The 20,569-nt window shown below is 44.1% G+C and overlaps 1 protein-coding gene across 1 annotated transcript in view; it reads right to left on the bottom strand.

The window, feature by feature from the left end:
* Positions 1-10,895, bottom strand: part of KCNN3 (potassium calcium-activated channel subfamily N member 3) — an 89,693-nt gene extending 78,798 nt beyond the window's left edge. Inside the window, exon 1 of the mRNA XM_030187507.1 lies at positions 10,122-10,895. Within this exon, the coding sequence (XP_030043367.1) occupies positions 10,122-10,895 (774 nt within the window). The remainder of the gene's footprint in view (positions 1-10,121) is intronic.
* Positions 10,896-20,569: the final 9,674 nt, after the last annotated feature.

The following is a 20,569-nucleotide window of genomic DNA, read 5'->3' as shown; positions in this document are numbered from 1 at the left end:
CATAGCCCAGCCGCTTGTAGTCTGTGTCTTTGTATGAAGAAACGGACTCAAGTGTCTCGAGAGGTCCAGCAAGAGAAGCTTTTTGGGGCCTGGTCCGGTCCCTCAATGTCGATATCGACATCGGTACCGACATCGAGAGGAGCATCGACGTCAGGAGCAGAGGTAATGCTGCTGAGAGGCCAAGACACGCTGGGAGTAGTGAGGCATCGAGTGGGTCTCCACCTGCCTCAAGGCCTCTTATTGTGCAGGTCCACCAGGACTGACCATCGTCGGACCCGACCCCGAGGAGAAATGAGGATTCCTCTTTGGCACTGAGGAGCCTCAGTGACGGGCATCGAGCGAAGGTGAAGAAGCACCGTCACTGTTCTTCTTTGACACGCGGTGCCGGGAGATCCAGGCGTCGAAGGACTCGGCACCCGAGAAGCGTCGGCACCAAGAGGACTGCGCCCCCTCCATACAGGAGGTGCCTATGCGTCAGCCTCTTGGCAGCCCAGTACCTGCTCCTGAGCCTCAACAGATTCTGCCACCAGCTGCTCCATTGGCCTCTCAGCCTTCTCCGATGGCAGCTCTTGATGAGTTCATCCGAGCCCTGCTAACAGAACTTCTGGAAGGACTGCTACTACTTAACATTTCTACTGCTATCACCGAAGAGGAAATCGCCCATCTCCTCTCCTCCTCGAAAGCCACCACCTGTTCCTCTGACCCCATCCCCACCAACCTACTTAACACCATCACACCTACCATCACCCCCACCATCTGTCATATACTTAACCTCTCTCTCTCCACTGCATCTGTCCCGGACACCTTCAACATGCTGTGGTCACTCCACTCCTCAAAAAACCATCACTTGACCCTACCTGTCCCTCCAACTACCGCCCCATTTCCCTCCTACCCTTCCCTCTCCATGATACTTGAACGCGCCGTTCACAGCCGCTGTATTGATTTTCTCTCCTCTCATGCCATCCTCGATCCACTTCAATCCGGCTTTCGCCCCCTACACTCAACAGAAACGGCACTATCTAAAGTCTGCAATGACCTATTCCTCGCCAAATCCAAAGGTCACTACTCCATCCTCATCCTCCTCGACCTCTCCGCCGCTTTTGACACTGTCAATCACAACCTACTTCTTGACACACTGTCCTCCCTTGGGTTCCGGGGCTCTGTCCTCTCCTGGTTCTCATCTTATCTCTCCCATCGTACCTTCAGAGTATACTCTCATGGTTCGTCCTCCTCCCCTATCCCGCTCTCTGTTGGAGTTCCTCAGGGATCTGTCCTTGGGCCCCTTCTCTTTTCAATCTACACCTCTTCCTTAGGCTCCCTGATTTCTTCTCATGGTTTCCACTATCATCTTTATGCCGACGACACCCAGCTTTATCTCTCCACACCAGAAATCACCGTGGATACCCAGGCCAAAGTCTCGGCCTGCTTATCCGACATTGCTGCCTGGATGTCCAACCGCCACCTGAAACTGAATATGTCTAAGACTGAACTTATTGTCTTCCCACCCAAACCCACTTCCCCTCTCCCTTCACTCTCTATCTCAGTTGAGAACACCCTCATCGTCCCCGTCTCATCTGCCCGCAACCTCGGTGTTATCTTCGACTCCTCCCTCTCCTTTTCTGCGCACATCCAGCAGATAGCCAAGACCTGTCGCTTCTTCCTCTATAACATCAGCAAAATTCGCCCCTTCCTCTCCGAGCACACCACCCGAACTCTCATCCACTCTCTCATTACCTCTCGCCTTGACTACTGCAACCTACTCCTGACCGGCCTCCCACTTAGCCATCTACTCCCCCTTCAGTCCATCCAGAACTCTGCTGCACGTCTTATCTTCCGCCTTAACCGATATACTCATATCACCCCTCTCCTCAAGTCACTTCACTGGCTCCCAATCAGATACCGCATACAGTTCAAGCTTCTCTTACTCACCTACAAATGCACTCGATCTGCGGCCCCTCCGTACCTCTCTACCCTCATCTCCCCTTATGTCCCTACCCGTAACCTCCGCTCTCAAGGCAAATCCCTCCTTTCAGTACCCTTCTCCACCACCTCCAACTCCAGGCTCCGTCCCTTCTGTCTCGCCTCACCCCATGCCTGGAACAAACTCCCTGAGCCCATACGCCGTGCCCCCTCCCTACCCATCTTCAAATCAATGCTCAAAGCCCACCTCTTCAATGTCGCCTTCGGCACCTAATCACTACACCTCCTCTCAGAAAACTTATCTACCCCAACTTGACATTTCATCCTTTAGATTGTAAGCTCTTCCGAGCAGGGACCGTCCTTATTGTTAATTTGTACAGCGCTGCATAACCCTAGTAGCGCTCTAGAAATGTTAAGTAGTAGTAGTAGTAGACTGCTGTGCCAGTCTGCTTCGGTGTCAGGGGTGCTTGTGCCATCTGCTCCAGCGGCGTTTGGCCCTTCACCTGGGGTGAGGTCTTCAGCGCTGCTTGTGGAACCGATGTTGACTGCCACCCAGGTCGACTCCCATTGAACATCGGTGGAGGAAGCTTTATCGCAGTCCATGTGGGCATCGGCCTATCGACATCGCCATTGAGGATGTCGATCCTCTGCGTCGAGGCAGGCTCGGTCTCGGTTTCGGAGTTCCCTTAGGGAGGTGCTTTCCGATACTGAAGGGGAGCATTCGTGGGAGTCAGAGGAAAATCCCAGATACTTTTCCTCCGATGAGTCTTGGGATTCCATCTAAACCTTCCCTCTACCTGAAAGGAGACTCTCCTCCTGAGAGCCTCTCTTTTTTATCTTTTGTATGGGAAATGACTGCTGCCATTCCATTCCCTATGGAAGTGGAGGATGAGCCCAGGGCTGAGATGCTCGAGGTCCTGGATTATCCCTCTCCACCTAAGGAGGCTGTGATGGCCCCTTTGCATAAGGATACTTAAAGTCAGCCTCCATTGAAGAGATTTGCAAAGCTGCAACATGGTCTTCAGTCCACACATTCACTTCACATTACTGTCTGGAACAGAATATCCGATGCGACAGTCGGTTTGGGCAGTCGGTGCTGCAGAATCTGTTTGAAGTTTAGAATCCAACTCCACCCACCTAGGCCTGTTTTTATTCTGTTCCAGGCTGCACTCTCAGCTAGCAGTATATAGTTTCAGGTCAACCTTCGTTTTGTCCTCGCCATTGCGAGGCCCAACTGACCATTGTTTGTTGTTTTGGGTGAGCCTGGATGCTAGGGATACCCCACTTGTGAGTATATTACAGCCTGCTTGTCCTCGGAGAAAGCGAAGATGCAGGTGTTCTCCGAGGACAGCAGGCTGAATATTCTCACAATCCCACCCACCTCCCCTTGGAGTTATTTGTTAATGCTTTTGACTTAACTGAGGTACTCGCTCGTGCAGCAGGCGGAAAGTCAGTCCGCGTATGTGCTGCTTGCTAGCCCGAAGACTCTAGCAAACTTACTTTTTTGCTATGGCAAAATGCTGTTCCCAGGCCGACGCGGACATCGACCCGCTTGTGAGAATATTCAGCCTGCTGTCCTCGGAGAATACCTGCTACAGATAAGTACTTTTGCTTTCTAGGTATGCCTAGTACTGGATTTTGGAGGGGGGTGTTAGAAAGTAACCGGCCCTGGGTGTCTATGCCCTGAAAAGGACAGGTACAAATCAAGGTAAGGTATACACAAAAAGTAGCACATGTGAGTTTATCTTGTTGGGCAGACTGGATGGACTGTGCAGGTCTTTTTCTGCCGTCATCTACTATGTTACTATGTAGTGTTAAGTGACAGGGGGAAAATGTGCTGTTTTTCAACTGCTGCTCCTCTCGATCTTATGCCTGAATTTGTGCCCAACGCGTTTCGCCAAAACGGCGTCCTCAGGGGCTTGATCTATATAACAGAAATGCACAGTCACTTGGAGCTCTGCATACTCTCAATCCCATCCCACAATCAACTTCTACAAGTTATATACTCAACTTCTATATATGTTATGTTATAATACCTGGAATAAACTTCCTGAGCCCCTACATCTTGCCCCATCCTTGGCCACCTTTAAATCTAGACAGAAAGCCCACCTCTTTAACATTGCTTTTGACTCGTAACCACTTGTAACCACTCGCCTCCACCTACCCTCCTCTCTGGCCGTTCACATTAATTGATTTGATTTGCTTACTTTATATATTTTTTGTCTATTAGATTGTAAGCTCTTTGAGCAGGGACTGTCTTTCTTCTATGTTTCTGCAGCGCTGCGTACGCCTTGTAGCGCTATAGAAATGCTAAATAGTAGTAGTAGTAGTGTGAAATGAGAGTCATGCTGCCGGATCCGAGTACTCGTTACGACTGAGCAGGTAAAATGGGAGACAAGAGGAAGTATCCAGCCCACCAAAAGGTGTATTTTGCAGGACAAGTTATTTGTTTTAATGTAATTATGATAAAATTTTTGACAGTCTGAAAAAAGACAAGAGCTGGAGAAGGACTGCAAAAAGGTCTTATATGAGCCAATTCCATCAATTTTAGGCTCGTGGCGAGCTGCTAATTTTTTTTTTTTTTTACAAAGAAAACAACCAGAGGGTGGGCACAATGCTCAAATATGACAGAAGATACAATTGAAATCTGAGAAGATGCTCCTAGATTTTACAGCCAGATTTCAAGGAAGACTATAAAAGCTTGGAACAGCTGTGAGCTGCTTTAAATTAGATCTATTAGAATAATATAAACAGCTGAACAGCATCAAACTGCTCTCATTTAACAGTCCAAGCAAGTGGCTTTAAGCCTTTGACTGGTAAACGATTCTACTGGCTGAATATTCAGGAAAGGCAGGCAGTGTTGGGGCACTGGGGCTCAGAATTCAGGAAGGGAGGTCGTTTTGGGGATGAAGAGACTCAGTATTCAGGTTGAGCAGTCAGTGTTGGGGCATTGGGGCTCAGAATTCAGGAAGGGCAGGCGGGGCATTGGGGCTCAGAATTCAGGAAGGGCAGGCAGTGTTGGGGCACTGGGGCTCAGAATTCAGGAAGGGCAGGCAGTGTTGGGGCATTGGGGCTCAGAATTCAGGAAGGGAGGTCGTTTTGGGATGAAGAGACTCAGTATTCAGGTCGAGCAGTCAGTGTTGGGGCATTGGAGCTCAAAATTCAGGAAGGGCAGGGAGTTTGGGGTCGGATACAAGGCTGATTTAACCATTATGCAAACTAAGCTGTTACCTTGGGATGACAGCTTTTGGGGAAGCAAGGAGGAGCCGCTGCACACAAAACAGAACCATACAGCCATGCAAATGTAAAGAACCATTGGAGTGGATGGGCAGTTTTCATTTAGCCCATTTACCTGGAGAAATGGCTTTCAGAAATTAACATCATTATGTAAACATACACAACACAAAGTATGATGTCTGTTTTGCGCAGGATACTCATGCCAGAAATAGTATTTAATGATGAGTCGGAGGATCTAAAACAAATCTCTGTAAACCTGGAAGATGTAATGAGGCAATTTGACAGACTAAGTAAAGAGTAGAAAAATCACTTGAACCAGGTGGTATGCTTCCAAAGGTACTTATAGAACTAAAAAACGAACTAGGAGAGGTATTATTAGTAACGTGTAATTTATCTTTTAAATCATCATGGTACCAGAAAATTGGAGGGTGGCTAATGTAGCACCAATATTTTCAAAGGGTTCCAGAGGTGACCTGGGACATTATAGATTGGTGAGTTTGATATCTGTGCAGGGCAAAATGGTACAGACTATTAGAATGTATTAACAACCCTCTTGCCTCTAAAGGGAAGCTAACCAAAACAGAAGACTGAAAGAAAGCCTGTCTGGCAAAGGAAACACTCTTGAGATTAGTTTTTCTCTTTTATAATAATGCTAAAATTTATTAAAGTAAATGGTTACAATAAAAATTCTTTTATCACAGTGTTACAGAAAATTGAATTCTTATTTATATCAGTCCAAATTTCAATATAAGGAAAATAAAATCTCTCTCTCGCTCTCTCTGTTTCCGTTGGAAGCTTAACAAAACTTGACTGCTACAAGTTGTGCTTGTCAGATTACTGAAGCCTAATTTTGTCCAATCACTTAATGCCTTATAGTTTCTCTCTTACTTATCTGGTATTCTTCAACTAAGGTCACCTTAACATAATTCTATTTCTTTGGTATTTTTCTCAAATATTCATCATTTGCCCTTTGTAACCTCCTTCCCTCAAATACTTATCACTCATTCTTGTCCTTCACTGAAAATGTATATGTGTTAATTCAGAGTCTGTTTGAAACAAACAGAAGTTTTAAAGTTTATGGCCTATTATTTTAGGCCAAGCAAACCTGTCTGTTAACTTGGCTCTGAGAAAGCCAAAAAGACACAGGCTATAGCTATAGATCATAGATAAGGGAATAAGTTATGTATACAAAGCTGTCTGATCTACAAACCAGACAGCTTTATACTAAACAAGAATAAAATTGCTGAGGATTAATGGGAGAAAGCCAACATAGGTTTAGCCAAGGGAAAACCTGCCTCTCCAATCTGCTGCATTTCTCTGGAGGGGTGAATAAACGTGAGCCAGTTTATATTTTGTATCTGGATTTTCAGAAGGCATTTGATATACCAGGGCCATGTTCTGCCCAATCACAGTACATTTTTCTTTGTTGCTACAGATTTTTGGAACTCTGCTCTTGACTGTTCACAGTGAATGTACTCTTAAAGGCTTGGTTATTTCAAAGAACGTATGTCAGTGAATGAGATGGTAGAGGCACTTGGGAGTAGCAGGTAAATCTGTGTTCTAAAGGAAGATAATGTTTTGTACATTTCTTGTGTGTATGTTTTCTTTTCTCTTGCATATTATATTTCTTTCCTATGCTTTTTATTTATTTTTTAACTGCTGCAATCTGTCCATTAGCTATAGCGGTATATGGGAGAGAGGAGATATGATATAGACGTTTAAATATCTCAGGGATATTATTGTACAAGAAGTGAGGCTTTTTCGTATGAAGGAAAACTCTGGAATGAGGGGGCATAGGATGAAGTTAAGAGGAAATAGGCTCAGGAGGAATCTAAGAAAGTATTAGTTCACGGAAAGGGTGGTGGAATTGTGGAGTTAAATGGTTAGTATTCTCAATGAAGAAGGGTAAATAATGGGGTTCCCTAGGGGTCTGTGTTAGGATCATTGTTTTTTTTTTAATATATTTATAAATGATTTAGAAACAAGAAGGATAAGTGAAGTAAATAACTTTACTGATGACACAAAGGAATTAAAAGTTGATAATCACAAGAGGAGACTGGGAGACATGGGCATCCGAATGGCAGATGACATTTACCCTCAGAATCTTTATAGCGTGACTTATGTCGTGTACACAAATCCAGTCATATTCAAACCTAGAAATATTGAATCTAGCCCTTAATGAGAGCAAGAACAAAATGATGGATGTAGGAAAGAGGAACCCAAACTATAGCTACATGATGCAAGGTTCATCATTTGGAGTCACCGCCCATGAAAAGAATCTAGGTGTCACCGTTGATGGTATGTTGAAACTCTCCATTCGGTGTACAGTGGTAGCTAAGAAAGTAAATAGAATGTTAGGAATTATTAGGAAAAGATTGGAGAACAGAACTCAGAATATTATAATGCCTTGGAATTAAATACTGTGTGCAATTGTAGTCACAGCATCTCAAAAAAGATTTTGTGGAATTAGAAAAAGTACAGAGATGGGTGACAAAAATGGTAAAGAGGATGGGATGACTTTCCTTTGAGAAAAGGCTAAAGAAGTTAGGGTTCTTCAGCTTGGAGAAGAGACTGAGGAGAGATATGATAGAGGTCTAAAAAATACTGAGTGGAATGGAACAAGTATATGTGAATCGCTTGTTTACTTTTTACAAATATACAAGGACTAGGGGGCCATAATGAAGCTATCAAGTAGTAAATTTAGAACAAATTGGAGAAAATATTTCTTCACTCAATGTATAATTAAGCGCTGAAATTCATTCTCAGAAAATGTGGTAAAAGCAGTTATCTTAGCAGGGTTTAAAAATGTTTAGATAGACTTGGGAAAATCAACTGCTTATTTCTAAGATAAGCAGCATTAAATCTGTTTTATTCTTTTGGGATCTTACCAGGTACTTGTGACCTGAATTTGTCACTGTTGGAAAGAGGATACTGGGCTTGATGGACCATCATTGTGTCCCAGTGTGGCAATACATATGTTCTTATAGTCTTATTATTGTTTGGGAACAGTAATGTTGAGGTTATCATGGTTGTTTAATTTATTTTTCAAAATTTAGGAGGGGGCTAAAGACTTGACAGTTAATTGAGGGGGGAGGGTGAGCGGCAGAGCTGAATGTTTGCTTTAGGTACTTAATACCCATTGCACCAGCCTTTCCTGGGCAAAGTTTTTTTTTAATCCTTTTGCTTTCCTAACTTTATCTGGAAAGTTATCCGGTTAGCGGACTTAATATTGATGTTAACTGGATAACTGTGAACTTCACCTCAGCTCTGCACATGGACCACACTGGACCGACAGCATAGTGTTAAGGTGGTCTACAAGGATATCCACATAGTGCTGCAGTTATCAAGATATTTCCTTTGAATAATTAACCAGTTTATATACTGCAAAATTCTGTGAAACCCCAAACCTTCCTCTCATCCACTCTCTATGTCCTGACTTTTCTCCCCTCCCCAATCCCATCTTCAGTTCATTTCCTGAGGCTCCTTTTCATCTCTCTAGCTAATCTCCAGTTGCCTCCTGTCACCCATTTACTGGCATCTCCCCTTAGTCGCCTTATTCCCCCATGTCTGTTTCTGTTATCCTGTACCACCATTTGCAACAACCAGTCTTCAGCAACCCCATCTCACCTCATTCTGATGCCCTCAACATATCTGTTGTCTTCTAGCACTGCACAACTCTCAGTTCCTTTGAGTTGTGTAGAAATTCCGGCACCATGTGGCTCAAGTACACTGTGAACTGCGCAGTACTGGGAGTCAACAGTCTTTCTAGGGGCGGTGGCTGTACATGTCAGAGCAAGGTATGGTATGGGGGAATTGACAGATTTGGGGGAAGTGGAGGCAATGACAAGACAGACTGTGCAGAACTTCCCAGGAGTAATAACTTTCAAATAACCTGAACACTGTTATTGACCCAGGTTTAAAAACATCATTACAGCTTTTTGCACATTTCCTATGGAAACAAAAATATAATTCATTTATAAGGATGAAAAGAGCCTTTGCACTACAAAAAGGCCGAAGGTCTTTCCCCGGCTCACAAAAACTGGACTCACTTAAGCCAGCACAACGCCCCTTATACTTAGCAAAATAATTTCCTTAGCAAGTGCTCAGCTATGTGAGCAATCCCACCCCTCTGCCAACTTCCCCCCCACCCCACAAAACAATAACAGAAGTCAATATGTAGATGATGCTAGGCTGCCTTATTTTATGTGCTAAGTATTAAAAGAAACAAAGATAAATGACTTATCTTGAACATTATTTTAATTTCAGTGAACATGAGTGAAGCTGCTCTATTTTGCATGATCATACAGCAAGGTTCTGTGTTGGATATTTTTCCCCCGTCATTGACACCTGTAGCCATTTTTGTCTGAGAGAATTTAAATGCATTTCTCTGACCTGAAATTCAGGTGTGCTAGAAATGACATGTTGAAATTTACATAAAAAGGATTCTGTTATGCCGGACAGAGAGATTGGTGGTGCAGTTGCGACAGCCTGGTTTCTTTTCTTATGATTGAAATGCAACAGAAAACAAAAGGCAGTAATACCATATCTCAGTGTTAATCTCCCCATGGAATAGAGCCATTGGAAACTTAACAGAGGAAAGAAATATGTACTGGTACAATCTCAAGGTTATTTTCCTCAAAGGAAAATCAGTACAGAAAGGCAAAGACTTGGTGCTAATAATCTGCAAAATATACATTTTGTAAATGAAATATTATGTTGCTGATTTATCCTATGAACTTTAAAATAAATAAAGGAGGAAAATATTTCCACTACAATATCTGAATATATTTTTATTTATGAGGGCTGCATTCTTTATAATGAAAGCAATGCAAAGCATCTCTCTTGCATGCAATGTGAAATGTTATCAGTACCCTAGGCAGAAATATTTTTCCCTTTATAGTGATATAATCTTTCATTTTCTGTACATCTGTCTTCTTAAGGATGAAAAAGAAACCAAGCCCTACCTTTGAGTATAAACCCCAAGAAAGCTCAGTCTCTATCACCATAACAACAATTCCAAACATGCCAAAAATCAAAGCATAGTCACTCAGTCTCTTCCTTTTCTCAAAAAGGGCCCTTCTGTGCCCCAATTTGTAACCAATGTTTTGATTTTTCTTCTTATTGGCTTTAGGGAAGGTAGTGATGCAGCTGGTGCCAGAATGCTGGTGGTTGTGGGTAGCATTGGGATGATGGAGAACAGTCTGATTTAAATGGTTATCTTCTCTTGAAGAGATAACAATCTCTGGTGGGTTGCTGGAGCTGAAGAGTTGAAGAGGTTGGCTTTCTGGTTCTGACTCTATGAGATTCCTTCGGGAGGCACTTAGCCTGCTAAGAGGCTTCATCACCCCACCACTGTACTTACAAGAGCTGATGGCTATTTCTGTAAAAGGATTGCTGTCCCTTCTGTGGATCAGAGGGCTGGCTTGTCTGTGTTTGCAACCTGCTCCAGCTCCACTTGTAGATGTTAAACTTGGAGAATGTCCAGCCAAGTGGTCATTTAAATTGAGCTGGCTGCCTTGCCTGGAGGAAGGGTGGAGGACAGTAGAATTGGAGGAAGGAGGAGCCCTGAAAGCAGTTGGTGAGGAATGCAACAGGCTATGGTGTCCTGGCTGCCTGTGAAGCTGGTTAAGCTGGGTAAGGGGATGCTGTTGCTCATCCCCAGAAGTTGGATATTGGCACTTGAGGTCTTCATCCAAATCTCCTACCCCTGAGTCATGGAAATGGGTGGAGGTGTCCATGTTTTGGACTGGCTGGGTTTCTTTCAACAAATTCCCCAATTTTGCCTTCCAGAAAAATATATCAAAATTCCCACAGCAACGGGTACATTTCTGCAATTCTCCCTTCTTTGGCTTGATTCACTTTCTCATGGCTATAGTCCAAATCCTGCCAGTAACATATTGTATTAGGTAATAAAGGAAAATCTGTTTAGCTCGCTCTGCTGTTTCTGTAGCCCTTGGTCTCCTCCTTTGGATACTAAAAAGCCAAACCCACCTTTTAACAGTGCAACCCAATTGGCCCTGCTCAAACCACCAAAAAGATGACATCAACTCTTTCTCAACGCCTTCAAGGGAGGAGTCCTGTAGTGTTTACAAATTGGAAGTTAAGCTGCATCTTCAACAAGGAGGAAAGGAGAGGGGGAAATGTAGATTTCACAGATGTGCTGCTGATTGCTTATGAAATGGAAGAGAAAACGAATATTACCTAAATAAATGCTAAAGATATTAGAGAAATATGCTCTGAAAACATAAACACAGAAGGTACGTTCTACAGGGATGAAGAATAATGATTCTGAAAGAGAAGCAACAGTCATCATACAGAAGAATAAGAACTTTAAATTAGCCATAGAAAATGATTTGTTTCTTTGTTGCCTATATGAGGTGAAAACTATTTCTTAATGGGGAAAAACACTCAGAAGCCAGACCCATCGCTGCAGGAGCTGGAAAGAAACCAAGGCGGCTATAAAAGCTGCAAATAGGGTTGTCATGGCAACTCGCTTGAAAAATCTCTCCTGCTCAGAGTTTATCCAGTCTTGCGCCTGAGATTAGCAGTGATTGTTCCAACAGAAAATGAAGAAACAAAGAGCACAGGCTTACTGACTAGATGGGTCATTTCAGGCTTTATTTGCATCCTTTCTAATATGTTCTATATTACACCAGGCACTGCAGGGCAGGAGTGAGGTGTATTGGTAAAGCTGGATGTGTGTGAACCTTAGCACTTGAATAGCAGGAGGCATGAGGTGTATGGGGTTGTCAGTATTACAAGGTATGTCTGTGAGCTCGTGTGTTCCTGATTTGTGTGAGTTTGTTACGTTACAACACTTATTATAGCAGTTCAAGACGGATTACAGAAACAACAAGAAGCCGGAAACATCCTTTCTGGGAATTACAGAGATCAATTATAAAACCATAGGTTAAAATGTTAAAATAAATTTAAAAATATGGAAATAAAAAAAGTGTTCAGGTTCTTCATAAATAAAAAATAACTGAAACAACTTCGTAGAGCTAATTGGAGAGATTAATGTGGTCATTTGGTAAAACAGAGATGCAGAGACCTAGAATGAATACGCATGAGATAGAGACTGTGGAGGTAGCATGTGTATATCCTGAAAGAAATGGGTTGAGAACACCTGTTACCTATCTATCAACCATGCTATATTTATAAATTGTTAGCTAATCTAGGAATAACAGGAAACGTACTCTTATAATCACCATTTAGTTCTCGAAGCTGAGAAAACCATTGCTTGCTGGTTCTCCCTCTCACTCAAATCACCCCTGTCACCAACTTTCACTACTTTGGGATGATCTGGGATTCTTCCCTCTCCTTTAAGCACAAATATTCCACCTATCTAAAGACTCTTTTCTTCTCTTGTGCCACATGTCATTTTTTCAACCATCATAACTTCCATACCTTCCTTCTCTCTTTTTTTCACCACCTGTTTTGATTACTATAACATTGCCTAAGAGGGTTTACCTAGATCAGTGATGGGCAACCTTTTGAGCTTGGTGTGTCAAAATTCGCCAAAAAACCGAGCATAACTCGGGTGGTGTGTCACTTCGAGAAAAAAACCCATAATTTCACGATACTTATAGTTTAAATAACAAAAATGTATAATTGTAATATATAACTGTATTAATAAACCAAAAACTAATTATTTAACTTACCTGCTTAGTGACTTCTTTGTTCATCTGTCAATCGGTTTCTTTTGTTGGTCTTGGTATTATTTAACTTGTGTGGGGTGCCGTGAACTAAGATAAGTGAGGGGGAGGGGGAATTCTTTAACTAATCTGCCTATTAGTGACTTTTTTGTTGCTGAATTTCATTGGCTAAATCTTCAATTGAAGGTTGGTATTTTGTACACTTCAAGCCCAAGCAAGCGCTACTAACTTCATCTTTCAATCTGTTTCTTTTTGTTGGTTTTGATATTATTTAACGCTGAGAATAAGGTTTCACAAAAGTACGTAGAGGGAAAAATTGTGAGTAAAGCCATTGCTATATTTTTCAGGGTGCTAAAAGTGTCTGGTAATCGGATCCAGGCACTCCAAATTTCCTGGTAACTCAGATATTCTCTTAATAATTGCATCTTTATTCTGCATATCGTGAAATAGAACTGGTGCACATCTTAGGAGAGTTTCTTTAATAAATCCTCCCTCACTGAGTGCTTTTCCATGCTGAGCTATGGAGTGAGCAATGCTCAAACTTGCAGATGTTAAATTTGTAGAACCTTTTACAAATGTAAGGATGGAATTAGATTGGCTCTTATAAAAGTGTAGCTGCCTGGAAATGTATTCCTTCCTTTCATCCTCACTTTTTTTCAAGAGCTGGGAATGATTAGTTTCAAAATGTCTATTTATATTCCACGTTCTGCTTACTACCGTTTCAGTACATAGAACGCAAAATGATCTGCCATTTTTTTCTATAATGCCATACATCTCGGTCCATGTCTCTTGAAAGGGTCGGCTACTGCTACTACCACTTCCTTTACTTAACCTTGGTTTTTATTTTTTGGGTTCTCCATCAGGGGGGCAGTGACAGAAGATAGAATTATAGATAGCCTGTTAGCCCTGCAGGCAATTAGGGGTTAACTAGCCTAACTGACCACCTTATGTAAATTAAGATGGCTGCCGCTATTTCTAATGGCGGGAAACGGCACCCATAGCACATGCCCTTGCCTCTCCCAGCCTCCCTCTCACCTCTCTCAGTAATGATGGTCAATTAGAAATCCACGACACCCCAGAACAGTAGATTGGATGATGGTTGCTGTGGTTATGTGGTTGCTGGTAATGGCGATCACAGGGCCCTCAGAGATGCGTCCCCCACGGCATTCCGCTGCTCTCTGCTCCGCCGGCCGGAAGTGAGGTCAAACGGCCGTGCAGGAGCCGGGGCAGAGGGAGCAGCAGGGAGGGAACGAGCGGAGGACTCGGAGGGAGCCAATAGGAGCGCACACGGGTAAACATGCACCGGGGGGGGGGAGGTCGCGCTGCACCTTGGGGGAGGCGCATCGGTGATCCGCCCGGGTGTCAGCAAGGAACGCCGCTGCTTCTCTGTATGCGGCCACATGCGGCCGCGTGTCATCAAAAATGGCTACGCGTGTCAGTACTGACACGCGTGTCATAGGTTCGCCATCAGGGACCTAGATCATCACTGAAAAAGCTACAAACTCTCCAGAACAGTGCAATTAGGTTACGTTGTCATTCTCGCTGTTCAGATCACTCCACTCTTCTAAAACAGCATCACCGGTTGCCCATAATATTCAAGGTAGCAATACATACCTTTAAGGCTCTCAGGTTTGACTGTCCTGATTACCTCACTTCCCTCACAATCCCTTATTCACCCGCTTGGACCCTACGTTCGCCTAACGACCATTGTCTTGTTCTTCCCAGTCCTAAGGTCGTTCATTACAAAACAACTAGACATTGTGTGTTTTTCTTCGTTTCACCTCATGTCTGGAACAACCTGACACTGTCACTATGTTCTGAATCATCCTTTAAAAATTTCAAGTTCAATCTAAAGGCCTGGCTTTTTAGTCAGGTTTTTGGAGTTTCGGTTTGACTGATGAAGAAATGTTTACAGAAATTATGAAAGCTAGCAAATTGGGCAAAGTATAATAATGGGTGATTTTAGTTACCCACGCTAATAAAGAATCAATAGAATTCAATCACAAACATCAAAAATAATATTCTACTACTTCATCTGTATCAGAGGAATTCCTTGAAAACAAAAGTGGAGAAAAAGACCTCAATAAACAAAGGGAGACACACCTAATGCATAAGGCGGCAACCTTCAATATATAGGTGGCTCACCATAAACACTGGTCATAAAAAACTCCACGCTAATCCACAATCCTGCAAGAAACTTGCTTCAGTAATTCTACAAAAGATATAGAATATAAATTTAGGAGAGAAGTTGTCCACTCTGTAAATGCCCATCTTACATAAGTACATAAGTAATGCCACACTGGGAAAAGACCAAGAGTCCATCGAGCCCAGCATCCTATCCACGACAGCGGCCAATCCAGGCCAAGGGCACCTGGCAAGCTTCCCAAACATACAAACATTCTATACATGTTATTCCTGGAATTGTGGATTTTTCCCAAGTCCATTTAGTAGTGGTTTATGGACTTGTCCTTTAGGAAACCGTCTACACCCCTTTTAAACTCTGCCAAGCTAACTGCCTTCACCACATTCTCCGGCAACGAATTCCAGAGTTTAATTATGCGTTGGGTGAAGAAAACTTTTCTCCGATTTGTTTTAAATTTACTACACTGTAGTTTCATCACATGCCCCCTAGCCCTAGTATTTTTGGAAAGTGTGAACAGGCGCTTCACATCCACCCGTTCCACTCCACTCATTGTTTTATATACCTCTATCGTCTCCCCTCAGCCGTCTCTTCTCCAAGCTGAAAAGCCCTAGCCTCCTTAGTCTTTCTTCATAGGGAAGTCGTCCCATCCCCGCTATCATTTTAGTCGCCCTTCGCTGCACCTTTTCCTATATCTTTCTTGAGATGCGGCGACCAGAATTGAACACAATACTCAAGGTGCGGTCGCACCATGGAGCGATATAACGGCATTATAACATCCTCACACCTGTTTTCCATACCTTTCCTAATAATACCCAACATTCTATTCACTTTTTTCGAGCCGCAGCAGCACACTGAGCAGAAGGTTTCAGTGTATTATCGACGACGACACCCAGATCCCTTTCTTGGTCCTTAACTCCTAATGAGGAACCTTGCATGACGTACCTATAATTTGGGTTCTTTTTTCCCACATGCATCACCTTGCACTTGCTCACATTAAACGTCATCTGCCATTTAGCCGCCCAGTCTCCCAGTCTCGTAAGGTCCCTCTGTAATTTTTCACAATCCTGTCGCGAGTTAACGACTTTGAATAACTTGGTGTCATCAGCAAATTTAATTACCTCGCTAGTTACTCCCATCTCTAAATCATTTATAAAAAGCAGTGGAACTAGCACAGACCCCTGAGGAACCCCACTAACTACCCTTCTCCATTGTGAATACTGCCCATTTAACCCCACTCTGTTTCCTATCCTTCAACCAGTTTTTAATCCACAATAGTACATTTCCTCCTATCCCATGACCCTCCAATTTCCTCTGTAGCCTTTCATGAGGTAGCTTGTCAAACGCCTTTTGAAAATCCAGATACATGATATCAACCGACTCCCCTTTGTCCACATGTTTGTTACTCCTTCGAAGAATTGAAGTAAATTGGTCAGGCAAGATTTCCCCACACAAAAGCCGTGCTGACTTGGTCTCAGTAATCCATGTCCTCGGATGTGCTCTATAATTTTGTTTTTTATAATAGCCTTTACCATTTTGCCCGGCAACGACGTCAGGCTCACCAGTGTATAATATCCCGGATCTCCTCTGGAACCTTTTTTAAATATCGGTGTTAAATTGGCCACCCTCCAATCCTCTGGTAACACACTCGATTTTAAAGATAAATTACATATTACTAACAATAGTTCCGCAAGTTCATTTTTCAATTCTATCAGTACTCTGGGATGATTACCATCCGGTCCAGGAGATTTACTACCTTCAGTTTGTTAAATTGCCCCATTAATACTCCAGCTGTATAGAGATTTATTCAGTTTCTCCAACTCGTCAGCTTTTGAATACCATCTCTGGCACCGGTATCTCTCCCAAATCTTCCTTGGTGAAGACCGAAGCAAAGAATTTATTTAATCTCTTCGCTATGGCTTTGTCTTCCCTGGTTGCCCTTTTTACCCCTCAGTAATCTAGCGGTCCAACCAATTCTTTTGCCAGCTTCTTTTAATATACCTTAACAAAAATTTTTACTTTGTGTTTTTGCCTCCAATGCAATCTTTTTTTTTTTTCAAAGTCCCTCTGTACCTTCCTTATCAGCGCTTTGCATTTGACATGGCATTCCTTATGCTGTTTCTTATTATTTTCAGTTGATTCCTTCTTCCATTTTCTGAAGGATTTTCTTTTAGATCTAATAGCTTCCTTTACCTCACTTTTTAACCATGACGGCTGTCGTTTGGTCTTTTGTCCTCCTTGTTTATATTTCAATGATTTTTATTGACAACAAATGTAAATAAACCATAACATCGGAGTAACTGGTCCCACTTCTCCCTTGCTGTCATATGTTATTATCCCCACCCCCTCCCCCATCTCCCCCCTCCAGAGTCTGAAAAGTCCTCCATTCTTCTCTTGTGATAAAACATCATAACTTCCTACCCCCCCCCCCCCCCCTCCAATCCCTGTGTTTCTAGTACATCTTGTTGGTATCTGCAAGAAAGCAAAACTAGGAATTAAGAATTTGTCTCTTTGCTGGCGGTTGCAGCGTATCCCAAAATCTGCTCCAGGTCTGCTGCAGACGTCTCCCTGTTGTGGAATCCAACTCACGGACTCCACTCCGCTCCAGCTTCAGCAGATCTATCATAAGTGTTCTCCATTGGGTAAAATGCGGTCCCTGCTGTTCTCTCCAGCAAAGTAAAATCACTTTCTTCCCAATTAGTATCGATCGCTGCAGGACCCGCCGGTATCCCGGCAGCTCCGGTTTAGCATGCTTATACACATCAAACAGCATCTGTGGTTGTAGGGTGGTCTTTCTATTCCAGTATGTCCAGACCGCCTCAAGCAGTTGAGACCAAAAACTCTGTATCCTTGGGCATGTCCAGAACATATGTCCCAGCGTAGCCCGAGCAGAAGCGCATTTAGGGCATGCTCCAGTTGTGCCAGAACCAGCTCGGTGCGCTCTGTGCGGCGACACATACAGTCAGAGTGCGAACTTGTACTGTAGGTCCCAGAGTCATGTAAACGAAGTACTATGCAAAATGGATAACAAAAAACTCTGGAGCTCACTCTCCGATATTTCAACAGCCAGATCCGTGGACCAGGCCTGCGCTCACTTCCTATAGTCAATGTCTTCTGTGGTGTCCAGCAAATGCCTATGGTGAAACTTTAACGGGACTTCATTATGGGCTCCCAGAGTCAGTGCAGTGTTAAGGGTGTCTTGAACATCTTCACATAAGTTAGTCCAACCCAAGGATGCTGCATAATGTTTCACTTGTATATAAGCAAACATGTCAGTAGCTGGTAGCGTGTACTCTCGTTGTAAATCAGTGAAGAGTTGTAATTGCCCTTCGCATTTACCAGCTGATATAGGAAGTGAATGCCCTTCCGGCGCCATCGGACAAACACTCCCGAGGTTGTTCCAACCAGGAAGTCTGGATTATGGTATAAAGACAAAAAGGGTGAGAATCTCGCTGAAAAACCCTGCCGTCTGCAAAGCCATCTCCAAGTCACCTTGGCCGAGGACACAAAAGGATTGTCATTGATCTTTATGTCGGCTTGTGTTTAGTCGAATGCAACAGCCAGCTAAGATGTATACTGGGGAAAGCTGCAGCTTCTGTCGAGGTGGCCGAAAAGCCCTTGGAGCCTGTCAACCAATCCCTTACATGCCTCATGGAACTAGATATTGTAAGGTACCTGATGTTTAATAAGCCCATTCCCCCATGTAGCTTAGGTTTATGTAGAACACTAATTGAGAGACGAGGTCTCTGCCCGCTCCACAGAAATCTCTGAATCGCTCGGTTTAACACCCTCTCCTCCTTTTGCCTTAAATATAGCGGGAGCATTTGAAACATGTATAACCATCTGGGAGCCACCAGCATGTTGAACAAAGCAATGCGCCCCACCAAGGAAAGCGGGGAGCTCCCCCATAACTGTAGCGTGCGCCTGGTCTCTGTCAACAGCGGTAGCACATTGATTTCATATAGCGACATCAAATCCGTGGGCACTACTACCCCCAAATATTTCATCTGCCCAACTACCCATTTTAATGGAAATTGTCCCTGCCAGTTACTCTGTACCTCGGAGCTCAGCGGCAGCGCCAGTGACTTTGTACAGTTTAACTTAAATCCCGGGAGCTTCCCGTAGTCCCCTATCACGTTAAGCAGACTTTCCAGTGATTGTTGGGGGTTCATCTAGAAGGAGCACTAGGTCGTCTGCATAGGCCAGCAGTTTTAGCATCTGTTCTTGCATTTGTGCCGCCTTGATGGCGTCAGTTCTCCTAATAGCAGTGGCGTACCAAGGGGGGGGGCGGTGGGGGCAGTCCACCCCGGGTGCACGCCGCTGGGGGGTGCCGCGCGCCGGTCAGCGTCGTTCGTTTCCATGCTCCCTCTGCCCCAGAACAGGAAGTAACCTGTTCCGGGGCAGAGGGAGGATGGAAACGAACGACGCTGACCGGCGCGCGGTACCCCCCCAGCGGCGTGCACCCCGGGGGGGTTCCCTTCACCGGGGGGGGGGGCACACTGCACGGGGGGGGGGGACGCTGCACCCGGGGGGGGGCGGGGCGGGGCGCATCGGCGATCCGCCCCGGGTGTCAGCGCCCCTTGGAACACCACTGCCTAATAGCGCACAACAGTGGCTCCAATGTTATCAGAAACAGCAGAGGAGACAAAGGGCATCCCTGACGGGTCCCCCGTTCAATCTCAATCTCTCCCATCCTAACCCCATTGACTAAAACAGCGGCCCTTGGTAATGTGTACAGTGCCTTAATTACCTCCAGATACCATCCTTGGACCTCCCACCCATCGCAGTGTCTCGAACATAAACGGCCACTGCACCTCATCAAAGGCCCGTTCCACGTCCAGGCTGATAATCAACCTGTCAGTGCCTGAATCAATAGCGTGCATCATCGCTGCCAGAAGTTTCCACACATTAAGCACAGACTTCCTACTCATAACAAACCCCACTTGATCTTCGTGTATGATTTGAGGTAAACTGGGGGCTATTCTATCAGCCAATATTCGGGACAGAATTTTAATGTCCACATTAATCAGTGAAATTGGCCTGTACGACCCCGGCTGTAACGGATCTCGCCCTGGTTTGGGTATTAAGCTTATCAAGGCTGAGTTCGCGTACCTGGGGAAACTCCCGTGTTCGACCATTGCGTTGTAGACATCTAGTAATGGCCCCACCACCTGTATTTTGAGTAACTTATAAAACTCTCTGGTGTATCCATCTGGCCCTGGCGCCGAATGCAGCTTTAGTACTTTAATGCTGTGCAAAATTTCTTTGGCTGTCAATGGGGCATTTAGAGTCTCCACCACCTGTGGTGACAGTTGGGGCATTCCTGAGTCCTTCAAATAATCTAGTAATCTAGTCCCCATACTCTCCATCTCCCCATTTTTATTGTATAAAGCTGCAAAGTGTTCTTTGAAAACTGCAGCCACTTCATCTACTTTAGTAGTGATCCCTCCCGCTTGCGTGCGTACCTCTGGGATAAAATGTCGTTTTCTTGCATGTTTTACTATTTTAGCTAAATAGCCCCCAGGTTTGTCCCCAAATTTCTGGAGCCTATATTTCCGGTATATGAGGGAGCGGGTTATTAGTTCGTGTAGAAGGCCATTCAGTGCCGTCCGCGCCA

Source organism: Microcaecilia unicolor, chromosome 14 (genome assembly GCF_901765095.1).
Source record: "Microcaecilia unicolor chromosome 14, aMicUni1.1, whole genome shotgun sequence".
NCBI lineage: Eukaryota > Metazoa > Chordata > Amphibia > Gymnophiona > Siphonopidae > Microcaecilia > Microcaecilia unicolor.
Note: the sequence above shows the minus strand (reverse complement) of the source record. Positions and strands in the feature narration are given on the sequence as shown.